Genomic DNA, 16,185 nt, shown 5'->3' on the forward strand with positions numbered 1-16,185 from the left:
GGGGGTTCGATCCCCGGCCGAGTCATACCAGAGACTTACAAAAATGGTACTAACAGCTGTCTTGCTTGGCGTTCAGCATTTAGAGGTTAGTGTTAGGACTGGTCGGCCTGGTGTCAGGATAAAGTGACTGGGTGGGACATCATGCTACATGTCTGCGGCATGATGCTCCGTGCTAGACTTCACTATAAACTGCCACATTCCAGACATCGTAGTAATATGACTGAAAAATTGTTAAAGCTACGTTAAAAATCAAAATCACATCACATCACTTCTTCGTTTGTTCTAATTTTCTTTCGGCTTAAAAAAAAAAAAGTTCAACTTGGACAATACATTTTGCTCTTTATCTCCCCTTGCCACCGGGTGTTACTAGTTTTTAAGCTTAGCTTCCACACAACATTTGTTTTGAATTCTAACCATCCATAGAGAATTTGAGATTTATTTTGTGTAATATTCATCCCTAAATATGTGGTATATGTTATTTCAGTAACTTTGCAAATATTTTGTGATATTTGTCACTTTCTTGGACTTGTACAACATGCTGTCATTGATGCTTGGTGTAATTCAAGCTTTGTACTCCCTGCCTTTTGCTTGCCCACTCTGTCAATAAGAAGTGTCATTTTAGCTAATTATTAACACACCGATGTTAATTTATCTATTATTTTATATTTTCAATTAAACATATCCACTAAGTGCAACAAATACAAGAAGTTTAAAGCCAGAAAAAAGTGCATGAGTCATGCCTTATGTGTACAAAATGTACATCATTTTCCCCATGCAGCATGTATGCATTATGGAAGGGCATCAGTGGAAAATCACACAATAGCGCAGATCTTTTAAGTATCCATCCAAATACCAGATCCCTTGCAGGTCTTGTTATGGATATTACAGGAGTCCCCACTCACCCAACTAAAGTTAGATGGAGAGAGCCTTCTGCTGCTATAAACTAAACAGATTTAGGAGAGCTAAGTGTGTATATTTTGCCATCAAAGATATGCCAGCATTCATACAACACATGCATGCATAATGCAGGAGACAGCGACACAGTTTCTTTGTTCTGGCCAAAGTTTGCTTCTTTTTCCTTGAGTTGTTTCTGCATGTATTTCAGATACAATGTGGATGTGTCCACCCAATTTTAGGCATGAGACCCTCTCTTTGTCCAAGCATGGCCTTTGGACCTGTTAGTCCATGTGCATGGGGTATTCTTCGGATCCAGTTGATCTAAAATATAGTATGGTATTGTAGTCAGGAGCCATGCCGGCCATCCAATAATCCAGCAGTCCTAGCCTGGGCTCAGCTGTGGGGATGTAAGTGAAAGACCCATCTGTCTAACCATGGATCTAGCTTTTTCTGTTTATAGTTTTGGGAAATGTTAGGACTGATCTGTTTGTAATTGCCAGGCCGAAGGATACACATGCATATGATGATGTGACTTGATTAAAAAGTCCATCCATTCAGCCATGCTCAAAAGCATGTTAACTATTCTCCAGGCTAAATATAACTGCTCCGGTGGTGTAGTGGTTAGAGCATCTGCCTCTGATGCTGGAGGTCGTGGGTTCATTCCCTGGCCGGGTCATACCAAAGACTTACAAAAATGGTACTAACAGCTGCCTCACTTGGCACTCAGCATTAAGAGGTTAGTGTTAGGACTGGTCAGCCTGGTGTCAAGATAATTTGACTGGGTGGGACATCATGCTACATGTCTGCGGCATGATGCCCCAGTGCTAGACATCACTATAAACTGCCACACTGCAGACATTGTAGTGATATGATTGATTTTTTTTTAAAGCTACGTTAAAAATCCAAGTTACACAACACTCCAGCCTAAATAGCCATCCATCCTGGTACTACAGAATTATCCAGCTGAGCTGGCTTTTCCTACATTCACTGTTTACCTATATGATATTTGCCATGAATTATATAGAGATGATGGCATTGCATCATTGTTGCCACATGGAATGGTTTATCCTGAAATGGAAGCAGACCACGAACATGAAGCATCACACAGCGAGTGTTAAGATGCTCCTAAGAAACAGTCTGATTCTACCATGGAGATGATGGAGTTTAGTTTCAAGGCTGCCATTGAGGATAGATACAAAGTGTTGCCAGCTTTGTGATGCCTTCCACCTTTTACCACCAGATGTGATTAAATGTTGATTGACACTAATGATGAGGAAGACCCTCCAGCCTTCTGGCTGCTTCCTGAGTCAACAAAAATCAAAGAAACATATCTGTGACCCAGGGAGTGCTAAGACTTTATTTTCAGAGAGACAAGTACAGTACAAGCAACATTTTCATGGCACTGGTACAAGACATATTCCACCACCTAACATACTGAACTCTTGGAGCTGGATAAAAATTCAACAGTGGTTAACATGCCAGTCCCACTTTTTCACACAGTAGATAAGGACATGTTTCACACTTCTTCAAAGCTGGGTTGGAATGTTGTCGCTATGCCTTTCATGTTAGAGTTGGACTTGTTAGTTATTTTCTGACAGGCAGAAAAATTGGTCAGCCAATATGCCTGAGACAGCCCGAATCACCAAGCAGCTCACTGTTCAGTGATGTATGCATTAATTGCCTAAGCCTGTCTTGACCTGATACGTCATGATGCTTGTTGCTAAAGCCACATCATGCTCTGGCTTTATGGTTGACTGTTTGGCTTGCCATTTCTTTTTGCAGGTAAAATTGAAGAATTTAATAGGCAGACAGTTGAAGAACTACCCCATCAGTTTGCCTCCTCACCCTCATACTTATTTCAAACCCAGCCATCCTTGTCACAATGATGAGAGGCAGTAAATGAGCCAAGGAAATGGTATCTTTATTTCCCAAGTAACATTCAGTTGTCAACTTTATGCCAGGAGACAAAAGCCAAACCAGTCTTTGGAAGAGACAAAACTAAATATATAATCATACTTACAAGCTGTTCAAGTAACTCATCATCTCAAAACACAGTAAACTTGCAACCGTTATTGACAACGGGTCAAAAATGTTTCGGACCAGCATAAACAAAATCTAAAAGATCCCATTTAAATTCTCACTGGGGTTTATAAAAAACAAAATGCCAGCTATTTCATTTGGAGAATTGATAATTCATCCACTAAAGTGGGCATTTATTGTTTTTTTTTAAAGATAGCGTGCAGATTATCTCTCTGGCCTTGTATCACACCAAATCTGGCATTTTACATTCATTTGTAAATGTTAAGTCACCGTATTCCAACATTGTGCAATCAGAATATTTCTCCTGGCCTACTGGTATCTTTTTCACTCATTGAAAATCTCCTGGCCCCCAGGTATCTTTTGCACTCACTGAAAATCTCTTGGCCCCTGGTATCTTTTGCACTCATTGAAAATCTCATGGCCCCTGGTATTGTCTGCACTCACTGAAAATCTCTTGGGCCCCCTGGTATCTTTTGCACTCATTGAAAATCTCATGGCCCCTGGTATCGTCTGCACTCACTGAAAATCTCTTGGGCCCCCTGGTATCTTTTGCACTCATTGAAAATCTCATGGCCCCTGGTATCGTCTGCACTCACTGAAAATCTCTTGGGCCCCTGGTAACGTCTGCACTCATTGAAAATCTCATGGCCCCTGGTATCGTCTGCACTCACTGAAAATCTCTTGGGCCCCTGGTATCTTCTGCACTCATTGAAAATCTCATGGCCCCTGGTATCATCTGCACTCATTGAAAATCTCTTGGCCCAATATTATCTTTTGCACTCACTGTAAATATCCTGGCTCCTGGTATCTTCTGCACTCACTGAAAATATCCTGCTAAAAGACCTAAATCAAGGCCCAAAACTCTTGCTAAAGATATAATTTCATTATATCTCATTTACCCATTACTCATGTGATCTATGAACTTCAAGAAAATTCATTTTGTCAGTTTTAATTGTTTACTTAATGTAAATAAATTTGACACTGGCTTTAAATTTATTTTTATGGACTTTGGGTGGCATAATGTCACCAACAAAATTGCCATGACATTGGATACCTAAATGAACACAAGCTTCATTCTCAAAATGCTTCATTCATGGATCCCATACATTCAAAATATGCAAGTTTTACCAGTTACAAGAGATGTCCAGTCCCATCGCACTCATCAGTTTATTCAAATCTGGGATGTCAGATATACTTAAAATAGAATTAGAATAAATATTTGTTCAGGTGGAAAACATATATGATTATATTATAATTGCAAAGCTTGTTGGGTTTTTTATAAGCACTATACTGACAACTCTCTGTCAACGTTCTCTCAGCGAATGATATTAGGAAGGATCCTTGATGACTTACATTATCCTTTATGAATACTGAACCATACTGAATTGGTCCAATTTGTCCTTTTCAAACCAGTCTTGAGTATATATTGTCCAACTACATCATTAACTTCAGTGTCAAATGCTCTGAAATAATCCAGGAAACTAAAATTTCTCTATCATGTGAGCACTTTCCTGTATTTGTATATTGTTCAATTCAGATGCATAAAACAGTATAATCCTAAATTTACCACAACTGCATAAAATAAACCAATTATTTTTTACATAACCAAATGCATGCTACAAGGAGCATGAAATGCACTGCCTGTTAAGCACTGTAACTGGATATTGGTAGATAAGTTGCTGCATCACCAATTAGAAAAAAAAATGCTAGGGTGTAAAATTTTGGAAATCAGACTGCTCCTGAATTACTCTTGCAGATGATAAAAACATGTCTGTCAAATTCTCAAGAGAACTTTGCTAAAACGTCATTCTTGAATATTTAAAAAAAAATAGGACTGCAAAATAAATGCTGTTTTTGGCAAGAAAAGTAGTTCAATTTAGAACCTGTCACTGACACTTGGCTAGGAAATAACCATGAAACGGCCTCTGTTACTCACCTAGGAATATTACAGGTTGGGTCATGCTCCATCTGACTCTGCCTGCTGTGCATGCTGGGATGGGTACCTCAGTCCTAAACCTAATAACAGCTAACAGTTTATGTATAAAAAACATGATTCCAGCCTTACTCTACAGCTGTGAATTTTGGAATGCACTTCAAATTGGTGACCTGCAAGAGCTTACACATTGCAAGACTTTATAAAAATTAGGGATTCCCTGAACTGACATGCCCAGATATCTGTGAGTCAGTGGCTGATAACAATCCATTGATTTCCCCAGAAACTACATGGAGGATTGCCATTAAACTTTACAAACACACGTTCATCCTATGGTTTAGTTGGTCCTAAATGAAAATGGTGCCACTCAGACTTCATCAAAAACAGAAAGTCATCTCAAAATGAGATTTGCATCAGAACACTTATTATTATGTTTTGTTGGTCCTAAATTAAAATGGTGCTGATATGACATCCAATATGGCCACCATGGTGGCCATCTTGAAAATCTTGTTATAACTACTACTTCTAAGTGTAGAGCCATTTTGTCAGAGGGTTTTCATCAGAAAAATTCTTGTGTGGTTGAGTTGATTCTAAATGATTGTGATGCATTGGCCTTGGATATGGCTATCATCGTAGCCATCTTGAAAATATTATCTCTGCTCCTCCCAAATAGATGGCTATATCAACATGGGCTTTTAACCAGTAGACTTCTTAACAATACCTAGTTGGTCCTAAATGTAGATGGTTCCAGTTGTGCATCCATTGTGGCTGCAGTGATGGATGTCTTAAAAATCTTTCACTACTCTTTGGGAATGGATGGTCTTATTGACATGTGGTTTTTAGCAATAGACTTCTAATGATGTCTGCTTTGTCGTAAATAAAAATAGTGCCAATCTGACATCCAATATATTCACCACAGCATCTTGTTTGAAAATCAGGTTATTGATGAAGAATATCAGTGATGATTTCAACTATCAGAAGTTAAAAGGATGAAATGGGTTTATCTTTAATTACTGGATATTCTTTCCAGTAGAGTGTGAGACCCTTCCAGGGACTCTTGTTTCATGTATCTGCCAGGTCTTGATGTTTCCTTAGTGTCAAAATTGTTGTGTCAGTATACTTAATAACAAGAGAAATTGCCAACAACATTCACTGCTATGCATTTGACAGGTTTGAACCTGAGCTACATGACTGTAAAACTCAGCCAGATTAATGACAAGCCATAGTTACTCAAACTTTTAGGAACTGACTTCAAAGCTAGACTGAATGAAAAACAACTTCATCATTTTCAGTTCTATTTATTTCTGTTCCTTGTTTGATGAAAAGTTTGGTCAAAAGCAGATCTTTCCAGATAAGCTAGACCAAAACTTTAGGTCTCTTTGACTTATGGAAAGTTCACTGTAATCATTGATGGAATTAGTTCAATTTCTTTCTGTTTTATTCATTAATATTTGTAAGTTGAGTTTATGGAGGAAATAAAAATTGATTGATTGATTGATTGAGTATATTTAGAGATATATAAGTATCTCAGTCTGCAAGTGGCCTTATCAACAGTATCATAATAGATAATGGCCTCATTATCAATCGTACAGTTTTAAGTATTTTAAAATTAGTTTGGCATGGATGATAGCAAAATTCATAGGTATTAAACACATTGTCAGTTATAAAACACGTTTTACATTAATTAGTAATTATGTTCCCCACTTCTACAATATATTAAACTTGTAATTTCTTATGGCGATTTTGTTAGTAATTTTAGTGTTAATGAAGCAATTCTACTGTCTTGAGATATTTTACAATTATCAGTCTTTGCATGTTTATAAATAGGATGGGTTCTTTATAATGTACATCACTTAAAAGCCAAATATTTTAAGCCAAAAGTTTTTTAAAGGGCTATTTAGAACTGAAAGCAGACATTTAACTACTGTGCACCTTGTTTACACGATGTTGTCCTAAAACAATAAATTGGTTATTTGAAAGTTTTGACACTTCTCTGTCAAAAATATATCTTTTTCTTCCATTTTTTAGTTGATGGTACATCTGATGACTTGGACAGGCCAATTAAAAATGTTTTATCTGATGTAGAATTTAAAAGGCAACATAGGCTAAGTAGTATCAACTCCATCAACTGGGCTCGCATCATGGTGCAGACTGTTCATTACTTTTTTGCTTATCTACAGGTATGAGTTGTTCATAATTGTTATCCTCCTCCTCTTCCACCTCCTTCTTTTCACCATCTTCATTGTCATCATCACCACCATCATCATTACCACTATTTTCATCATTATCATTGTCATCACCACACCATTATCATTATATTGATGAAATGTAAAATGTTCAGAAAATTTTATCATCACCATCATAACCACCGCCATGGTCTTTGTCATCATCACTATAACCACCAGCACCATCATCATAGTTATCACCACCACCACCATTATCATGATTATCATTGTCACCATCATCATCACCACCACCACTATTATCAATATCTTGATGAAATGTAAAATGTTCAGAAAATTTGATTTTACTTAAGTTTAACTTTTTAGCATTTTTGTAAGTGATAAGTTCACAATATCTTTTTCTCAGTTAGTGACTCTCTCGATGCACAAGATGTCACCATCTTTTCACTTGTTAAAGGAGTATTTGTCCTTTTATTTGACACATTGACAGGTCCTTTATGGTTATGCAACACGATGACAGTTTTTTTCAAAGTATCTCCAAATTGTGATAATTATTTCAATTAATGCATATTTCATTTAATGTGGATACACTTTTAATATGATGTTTCCTAATTTATCTTCATTATTTACTATAAATTTTAATATCATAGCTCTGTTTGATTTCTTGAACAGTTTCCATTGTTTTTACTTACAGATATGCCCCAGTTGTGATAGAGAGGTGCAGATAATAATCCCTACAGGGGCTTGTGGGAATGTCATGTGTTAGTATTCATATATTAATTACATGTGAAACTTTCATTAATAAATAAAGTTTTTTTAAAATTCTGTCTGTGATGTTGGAAAGTAATATGCTAAATCCATGTGGGAATTTCATGTGTTAGTTTGTAGATTTTGCACAATTTGAGTAATACATTATTGCAGGTTACCTTGTTTCAGTAATGGAATAGTACTTCCATGCTGTGAATATATCATATTAATTAAGTGACTTTGATCCATAATTTTAGTTGAGTTGTGTTTCATCCGTAAAAAAATGCCATTCTGTTAGCTGTTCCATCCATAAAAAAAGACACCATTCTGTCAGCTGTTTCAACCAGTAAAAGCACCTTTCTGTCAGCTGTTTCAGTCAGTAAGGATTCCATTCTGTCAGTTTTGTTTCAACTAGTAGAGATACCATTTTATCAGCTGTTTCAGTGTTTGTTCTGTTTCATTGTTTGTTTTTCTTCTTTTTTTCTTTCTTTTGTCTCATATCCTTGACAGAAAATAAACCCTATGACCCAAGAGTGTTGTGTTAGCTTTTTATATATTGCTTGGCTCACATTGGAAAAAATCCCACAAAAAAATAACCTACAACAAAACAACAAATTTTTAATATACAATACTAGAACAGAACAAATACTTAAATATACAATACTACAAACGAGACTTATGATACACAATCTGCATGTTGGTATTTCAATATATAGCAACATGATAGCATAAATGACAACTTATCAGACACGATGACCCTTACCATTCAGATGCTACAATTCTTGTGAATTGTATTCACCACCATAGGCGTAGAAAAAATGAATAAAATGATGTTCGTCCAGAGACAATACGACAAACACCTAGGGCTTTTATTAGGTGCCTGGCACTCAGTGTTATCATCCCCTTCATGCGCCTTGTGCACTGATCACTCACTCACTCACTGACATACTCACTCATGACAAACATGCACCTGGGTCACACACAGTCACATGACCTCAGACAAATACTGAAAGATGCTAACCAGGGGTTTCTTATAATTTGGTTAAGAAATGTTGTGCATTTGACTAGTTAAAATGGGAGATTGTTTAGTAAATAGTGTCTCCTGTGCAGGTTTGATAAAAGTACTCATTAAAATTCTTTTAGAAAAATAAGATGTCTTCTCTATAGCAGGATGTGTTGCAAGGAAAATGGGGTTGCCTGTACAGTTTGTGTGTGCTGTCAATAAGAATGACATTGTTGCGAGGACAATTTCATCTGGGGATTTCTCCATGAAAGAAGTCACACCGACATTGGCCACTGCCATAGACATTCAGGTTTGCATCTACATCTGCATGATTCTCAGTATAATGATAACTAATTTGAGTCCTCCAGCTATAAACTGAAAAGGCCTGGGTGCCATTCCGCCCTCCTTCTCAAAAATTGGTTTATGAATCTTGTAAGTAAGAAACATGCATCATTGTTTGAAATCATTAGCTTGTGATAAGAAACATGCATCAGCATTTGAAATCATTAGCTTGTGGTAAGAAACATGCATTGTTGTTTGAAATTGCTAGCTTGTGATAAGAAATATGCACAGTTTGAAATTGTTAGCTTGTGATAAGAAACATGCATCAGTGTTTGAGATCGCTAGCTTGTGATAAGAAACATGCATCATTGTTTGAAATCATTAGCTGTTTAGAAACATGCATCATTGTTTGAAATTACCAGCTTGGCTTGTGATAAGAAATATGCTATGTTGTTTGAAATTGTTGGCTTGTCATAAGAAACATGCATTATTGTCTGAAATCATTAGCTTGTGGTGAGAAATTTGCATCATTGTTTGAAATCATTAGCTGTTTAGAAACATGCATCATTGTTTGAAATTACCAGCTTGGCTTGTGATAAGAAATATGTTATGTTGTTTGAAATTGTTGGCTTGTCATAAGAAACATGCATTATTGTCTGAAATCATTAGCTTGTGGTGAGAAACTTGCATCATTGTTTGAAATCATTAACTGTTGGTAAGAAACATACATCATTGTTTGAAATTGCTAGCTTATGATAAGAATCATGTACTTTGTAGTATAAATGTTTGCAAATCAAGTATTTTTTTTTAATTGTTTCCTTAAATTCCTAATTTTTTTGAATAATTATGTATCTTTGTAGATGCCATACAACATGGAGAGGATCTGGTATTTGTACTCAGATGGGGACACCAAGCTAATCTGGAAACTTATGCAGGAGTTTGAGAAAAACAATAAAACCCAAGTGCCTGAAGAACTAGCAGCTCAAGTATTTATTTTTCACTTTACTCTCCAAAGTTAAAACATTGCATTCAGTCCATTATCCACTTTATAAACATTGGTGTATTGCTTTAGCTTTCTATCAAGCTTTGTAAACGGCATAATTCAAAATATGTCTGATGGTCAGGTAGTGGCTGTGTTGTCCCACGTCTGTTAAGTGTTTTAGAGGGCACTGAACCATGCTTTCCATAAATGGTGACCTTCCGTCATGTTGGTGCACGCTGCTGTCCATAAGTGGTGACCTTCCCTCTCATTTGTGCACCCTACTGTTGGTAAGTGGTGATCTTCCCTCAGACTGGTGCACCCTGCTGTCTGTAAGTGGTGACCTTTCCTCGAACTGGTGTACCCTGCTGTCCGTAAGTAGTGACCTTCCCTCTAATTGTTGCACCCCACTATCCATACTGGTCTTTAAATTCTGGAAGTTTAATCTACTGCTTAAGGTAATGCTCAAAATTATTTTCACTTTAGTTGCATATATTATCTTAAATGCACCAGTGTGGTATATAAAATTGCCATTTTTATAGAGAGGCTGCTCTCAGAAAAGAATTTACCACATTTATAATGCTCAGACAGGCAGACAGTACCCTGGTTGTCTGGGTCTGACAGGCAAAAGCACCCCACACAGCCCAGTACTACCCTGCTCTGCCTAGAGGTCTGGACCTGACACTGTATGGGTGTGCTGTAGTCTCTGAAGTGGCAGAAACTCAAGAACTAGATGAGATCACTGATGTTGAGAAGTGACCACAAACCTTTGCACATGTTACCTATGGGCATTGACTTTATTACTTACAAGGGTGCAAAGTGAGGGTGTTAACATATTGCTACCTACCTATCCCCAACTATTGTTTCTTTGATTTTAATGTACTGATTTAAAAAAAAATTTATTTTATTTTACCAAATTACTTTAATCTGGGTCATCACTGACTTTTTACATGCCATTGGTTCATTCAGAGGCATGGAAAATTCTGACTCAGCTGTAAAGGTCAAAGATCAGGATGGGGGTTGGGGTGGAGCATGGCTGTTATCCAGAAGCTGAATTCATTACAGACAAAACTGAGTTTCAATTTCCATTTTTTGTTTCAATCACTGCATATCTTAATTTTCTCAATCATTTATTAAAACTGCATGATACAAGCTTAAAATGGTCAAGAGAAAATGACTGTTAACTGAAAATTTACAGGGTGTCACTCTTTTGAAATACTGTCTTATCACTTTACTTACAGGTTAGGAAAGCTATTGTGGATACATATGTGGGGAGTGATGATGTTGTCAGGGCAACCATAAAGAGATGCTGGGATGAGAATGGCTATGTGTTATGTCCACACACTGCTTTAGCCGTTGCTTACTACTATGACAAAATGAAAAGGTGCTTTACTTGTTTAGCTTTCAATTGGACATTAATCATATGGTCCATGTATAGAAGAATGTATTATCTGGTGTTTGATTAAGAAGATTTGAAATAATTTTCTTTTGTCAGAATATGAAAAATATTTGCTTCATGGACCTGGCTAACATAAAGTCAGAAATATTATTTGCAGAAAGTTGTTTTGGAAGTGGTCCTTACTGAAGAATTTATTATAATATGACAACAAGAAGCTGCATTAATGATTTGAAAGGTTATGGGTACTTACAGAGGAATAAGTTGAAGGGTTATGGGTATTTATAGAGGAATAATTTGAAGGGTTATGTGTATTTATAGAGGAATAATTTGAAGGGTTATGTGTATTTATAGAGGAATAATTTGAAGGGTTATGTGTATTTATAGAGGAATAAGTTGAAGGGTTATGGGTATTTATAGAGGAATAATTTGAAGGGTTATGTGTATTTATAGAGGAATAATTTGAAGGGTTATGTGTATTTATAGAGGAATAATTTGAAGGGTTATGTGTATTTATAGAGGAATAATTTGAAGGGTTATATGTATTTGTAGAAGAATGATTTGAAGGGTTATGGGCACTTATAGAAGAATGATTTGAGGGGTTATGGGCACTTATAGAAGAATGATTTGAAGGGTTATGGGCACTTATAGAAGAATGATTTGAAGGGCTGTGAGCACTTATTGAAGAATGATTTGAAGGGTTATGGGCACTGATAGAAGAATGATTTGAAGGGTTATGGGCACTTATAGAAGAATGATTTTAAGGGTTATGGGAACCTATGGAAGAATGATTTTAAGGTTTATGGGCCTTTATACAACACCATATTGCTTCATCTGTTTTTGTTAATCCAGACAGACGTTATTGATGAAAAAAATTCTGGAAAAAAATATTTTAACAAGTTGTAAAAGTTAGCTCATATGACAATATTTACTTTTGTGTTATACCTAGGCTTATCTTGCTGGATGCAGTTATCAGCAATTTCTAATTTAGCACAAATGTTCCTTTTCGTACAATTTACCTCTGAATTTCAGGAAGTGAAAATGACCAAGTGTAGCTAGCACTTTTTTGAAAGGTGCACATCTTGAGTAAGGCCAAGTTGTAAACTCTGTAACCCATATTACACCCATCAATCATACACCAAAATAATGGGAATTAAAGGTTCTTCAAACTATACCTAAGATATAAAAGGTCTTTTTTAAATAGCCAGTATAACCAGTGAGGAAAGCTAGGGAAATTCTTTTTCTTTAAAATTCTAACCCTATGCAAAATACGAAACTGTAGAGCACCACCTAACATCTGGGAACAAAGGTCATCAGGATAAATTTCACATTTCTGAATGTTCCCTTATTAATTTTTAGGTCCGGAGCAAATGATGGAGTCCCATCTGTTTGTATAGCAACAGCATCAGCAGCCAAGTTTCCAGAGGCAGTCAAAGCAGCAGGTCTGACTTTAACTCCTTCTGCAGATGTCATAGCCTTGCTGTCAAAACCAACAAGATCAGAGGACATGAACAAGGGAGATAACTGGGAAGAGATGCTGAGGAAGAAAATTGAGGAAGTTACTACAAATTTTGAGAACAGGATGACTTAAGTGACTAGTCCACAAAAATTAATTATATTTATTCAGGGAAACATTTCAAAATTAAGTATATTTATTCAGGGAAACATTTAAAAATTAATAGTATCTTCGAAATAATTCTGTAAATAATTAGAATTTTAATTTGCAATTTTTGTAAATACATTTAATTATACGATTTTTAAATTGCATTTACACATTTTATCCTCGAGTTAGAATGTTCACCCCTATAAATTTGCTGTAGCATCTTTAATTGTATCAGTTCATTTATAAATTATATCCTCAAATCATCAGAATGGATTGTCAACCCATCTAACTGAACTGTACAGTTTTTAACTATTAATGTATAATATTTTATTGAGTGGTTGGGGAGACACTGTATATTTAAGTGATATAGCAGTTAATGCATTTACTATTAGAATATATGCTGATTAGGACTTGTGTACTAAGCCATTTTATATTGTTTATTTTTAAACACACCATATGAATACATGATTTTGAAAAATACAGACTGCAAAAAAAATATTTGCACTTTATATCATCTGTGTGTGGTATTATTTAGCATTTACACCCAGACGTTTGCTCTCAGGTCCAAAAGTTTCGCTCAAATTTCTGTTCCAAGTTCAACCTGTGAGTAACTGTAAGTAACTGAAACTGTAACGGATTGTGATTAATTCACAACACTGATAAAAACTAAACAGATTTGAACTGCATATGCTGTGCAGAAGTTGTATCCTTAACAGGGGCAAACCTTATGTACAGTTAGATGCACACACTGTATACAATTAGATCAGTTATCCTTACCAAATGATTTGGGGATGCACACTGTGTGTTATCCTTATTATATGATTGAGGGACATTGTATATGATTGAGGTGGTATCCTTAATAGATGATTTAGGGACAGACATCATGTACAGATAGATGTGTCATCCATACCAAATGATTTAGGACACACTCTGTATATTATTAGATGTGTTATCCTTACCAGATGATTTAGGGACATACACTGTATATGATTAGGGATTGTATCTTTACCAAATGATTTAGGGACATACACTGTATATAATTAGATGTTTTATCCATACCAAATGATTTAGGGACATACACTGTATATGACTAGGTATTGTATCCTTACCAAATGATTTAGGGACATACACTGTATATGATTAGATGTTATCCATACCAAATGATTAGGGATATACACTGTATATGATTAGAGATTGTATCCTTACCAAATGATTTAGGGATATACACTGTATATGATTAGATGTGTTATCCATACCAAATGCTTTAGGGACATACACTGTATATGATTAGAGATTGTATCCTTACCAAATGCTTTAGGGACATACACTGTATATGATTAGATGTGGTATCCTTACCAAATGATGTAAGGACTGCTACGGTGGCCGCCTCAGATGGGGGATGTCGTGAGTTCGAAACCTGGCCGAGTCATACCAAACACGTAGAAAAATGTTACTAACAGCTGCCTCGCTTGGCACTCAGCATTATGGGGTTGGTTTTAGGACTAGTCGGCCTGGTGTCAGGATAATGTGACTGAGTGGGACTTGATGCTACATGTCTGTGGCATAATGCTCCAGTGCTAGACATAACTATGAACTGACACAATGCAGATATTGTAGCGATATGACTGAAACATTGTTAAAGCTACATTAAAAATACAAATCACACTCATGCAACCAGATGATATAGGGGCACACACTGTACATGATTAGTGCTGGTATACTTAACAAACTATTTAGGGACACGCTGTGCACTTATTAGAGGTGATACCCTTACCAAATGATTCAGGAGCATACACTTTAGATTTTGATTTCAGCTTGCATTTTTTTTTTTTATAATGATAATTTGAAAGTGTTCTGTTTAATTGGTGATTACTAAATGATTCAGTTGACACAAACCAGAGAGATTTTATTTCATTCCTCTATCCCTCAACACAAACACAAAACACTTGATATACTGCACAGATTTGGTTATAATTGGTATACAGCTGTACCATCTACCATCACATAATGTGCCAGTAGATCTTGGTCTATGCAGTCTGTTATGACTAATAAGTAGAGCAAACAACATAGACCCTGTTCTGCCAGGCTTATGATACTGATGCAACTCCAAGGTCTATGTTGTTTGCAGTTCAACTGAACTTACAAGCAAATGTAATGCCAGTAAACCTTATACACAAATACTTGCATGCATGCAAATACACACACTCAGATCTCTATCTCGATCATGCACAGTCAGCAGGAATTTTGAAAGAAAGATAAAAATTGTACCATTTGTCTTAAATTAGGTGAACATTTTCATAATCAGTATTCATTACTAGGCTTAGAAGTTCCCAAAAATGTATTGCTGATCTTGTCTTTTATGCATTCTGAAATTCTAAAGATATGTTACACATAATTGCTCCCATTTTATTATTAGCAACATAATATAGTAATTTTATTATTGCTAAGACTTTCTAATACAGTATCATTTATGGTGAATTGTTCAGTAAATGATAAGCAAATAATGGCACTAATACATGTATATTACCAAGAAGTGTGTAGTTTACAATCTAGAAGTGACACTGCAAAATTGGAATAAATAGTCATGCATTAAAAAATAATTGTATACCGAAATTTTGCATAGATTGGATATGTATTGTATTATTTTTTGCAGACATCAACATGTTCATGTGTTTATGGAAGGAAAATAAAGTTCAAGACATAAAATTCACTCGTTTGATGTTATTTTTGTTCCTTATAATGTAACCAGCATGGTTAATTGTCTTTTTATAATACTGTGTTCTGTGACTGTCTTTCCATCTTGCCACTTTTTCCTTTCATTTGTCAGTTATCTTTATAACATGTACCATAAAAACTGACTGGTAAGCATAAATTCAATTTTTGTGAATTACTGTGTTGTAATGCGTTTCTCTGTAAATAGGCACATTGAAAATAACTGCACATCATTTTCGTGATTTCAAAAATAATTGGTCCATTTTAACAGCGCTTTTAACATATTTTTAGCTTTATCATGCCAAAGAAATGGGAGCTAAGTGCCCTTCCCATGGTCACTCTGAGGTCTCCATCCCACACCCAGGCAGTCTACACAGGATGGCCTGGGAGGTATCAATCCTGGGACCCTT

General features: G+C 35.9%; 1 protein-coding gene across 2 annotated transcripts in view; it reads left to right on the forward strand.

Moving 5' to 3' along the window:
- The window catches only part of LOC149794655 (threonine synthase-like 2), a 28,212-nt gene extending 12,439 nt beyond the window's left edge, over positions 1-15,773 (forward strand). For both annotated transcript variants that reach the window (XM_089964255.1, XM_089964254.1), the window contains exons 5-10: positions 6,899-7,050; positions 7,748-7,814; positions 8,968-9,113; positions 9,946-10,071; positions 11,306-11,448; positions 12,820-15,773. In XM_089964255.1, coding sequence (XP_089820381.1) covers positions 6,899-7,050; positions 7,748-7,814; positions 8,968-9,113; positions 9,946-10,071; positions 11,306-11,448; positions 12,820-13,051 — 866 coding nt within the window. In that variant the 3' untranslated portion in view covers positions 13,052-15,773. The remainder of the gene's footprint in view (positions 1-6,898; positions 7,051-7,747; positions 7,815-8,967; positions 9,114-9,945; positions 10,072-11,305; positions 11,449-12,819) is intronic.
- The last annotated feature ends 412 nt before the right edge of the window (positions 15,774-16,185 follow it).

The sequence above is a fragment of the Sinohyriopsis cumingii genome, chromosome 7 (assembly GCF_028554795.1).
Source record: "Sinohyriopsis cumingii isolate HCF-2022 chromosome 7, ASM2855479v2, whole genome shotgun sequence".
NCBI classification, from domain to species: Eukaryota; Metazoa; Mollusca; class Bivalvia; order Unionida; family Unionidae; genus Sinohyriopsis; species Sinohyriopsis cumingii.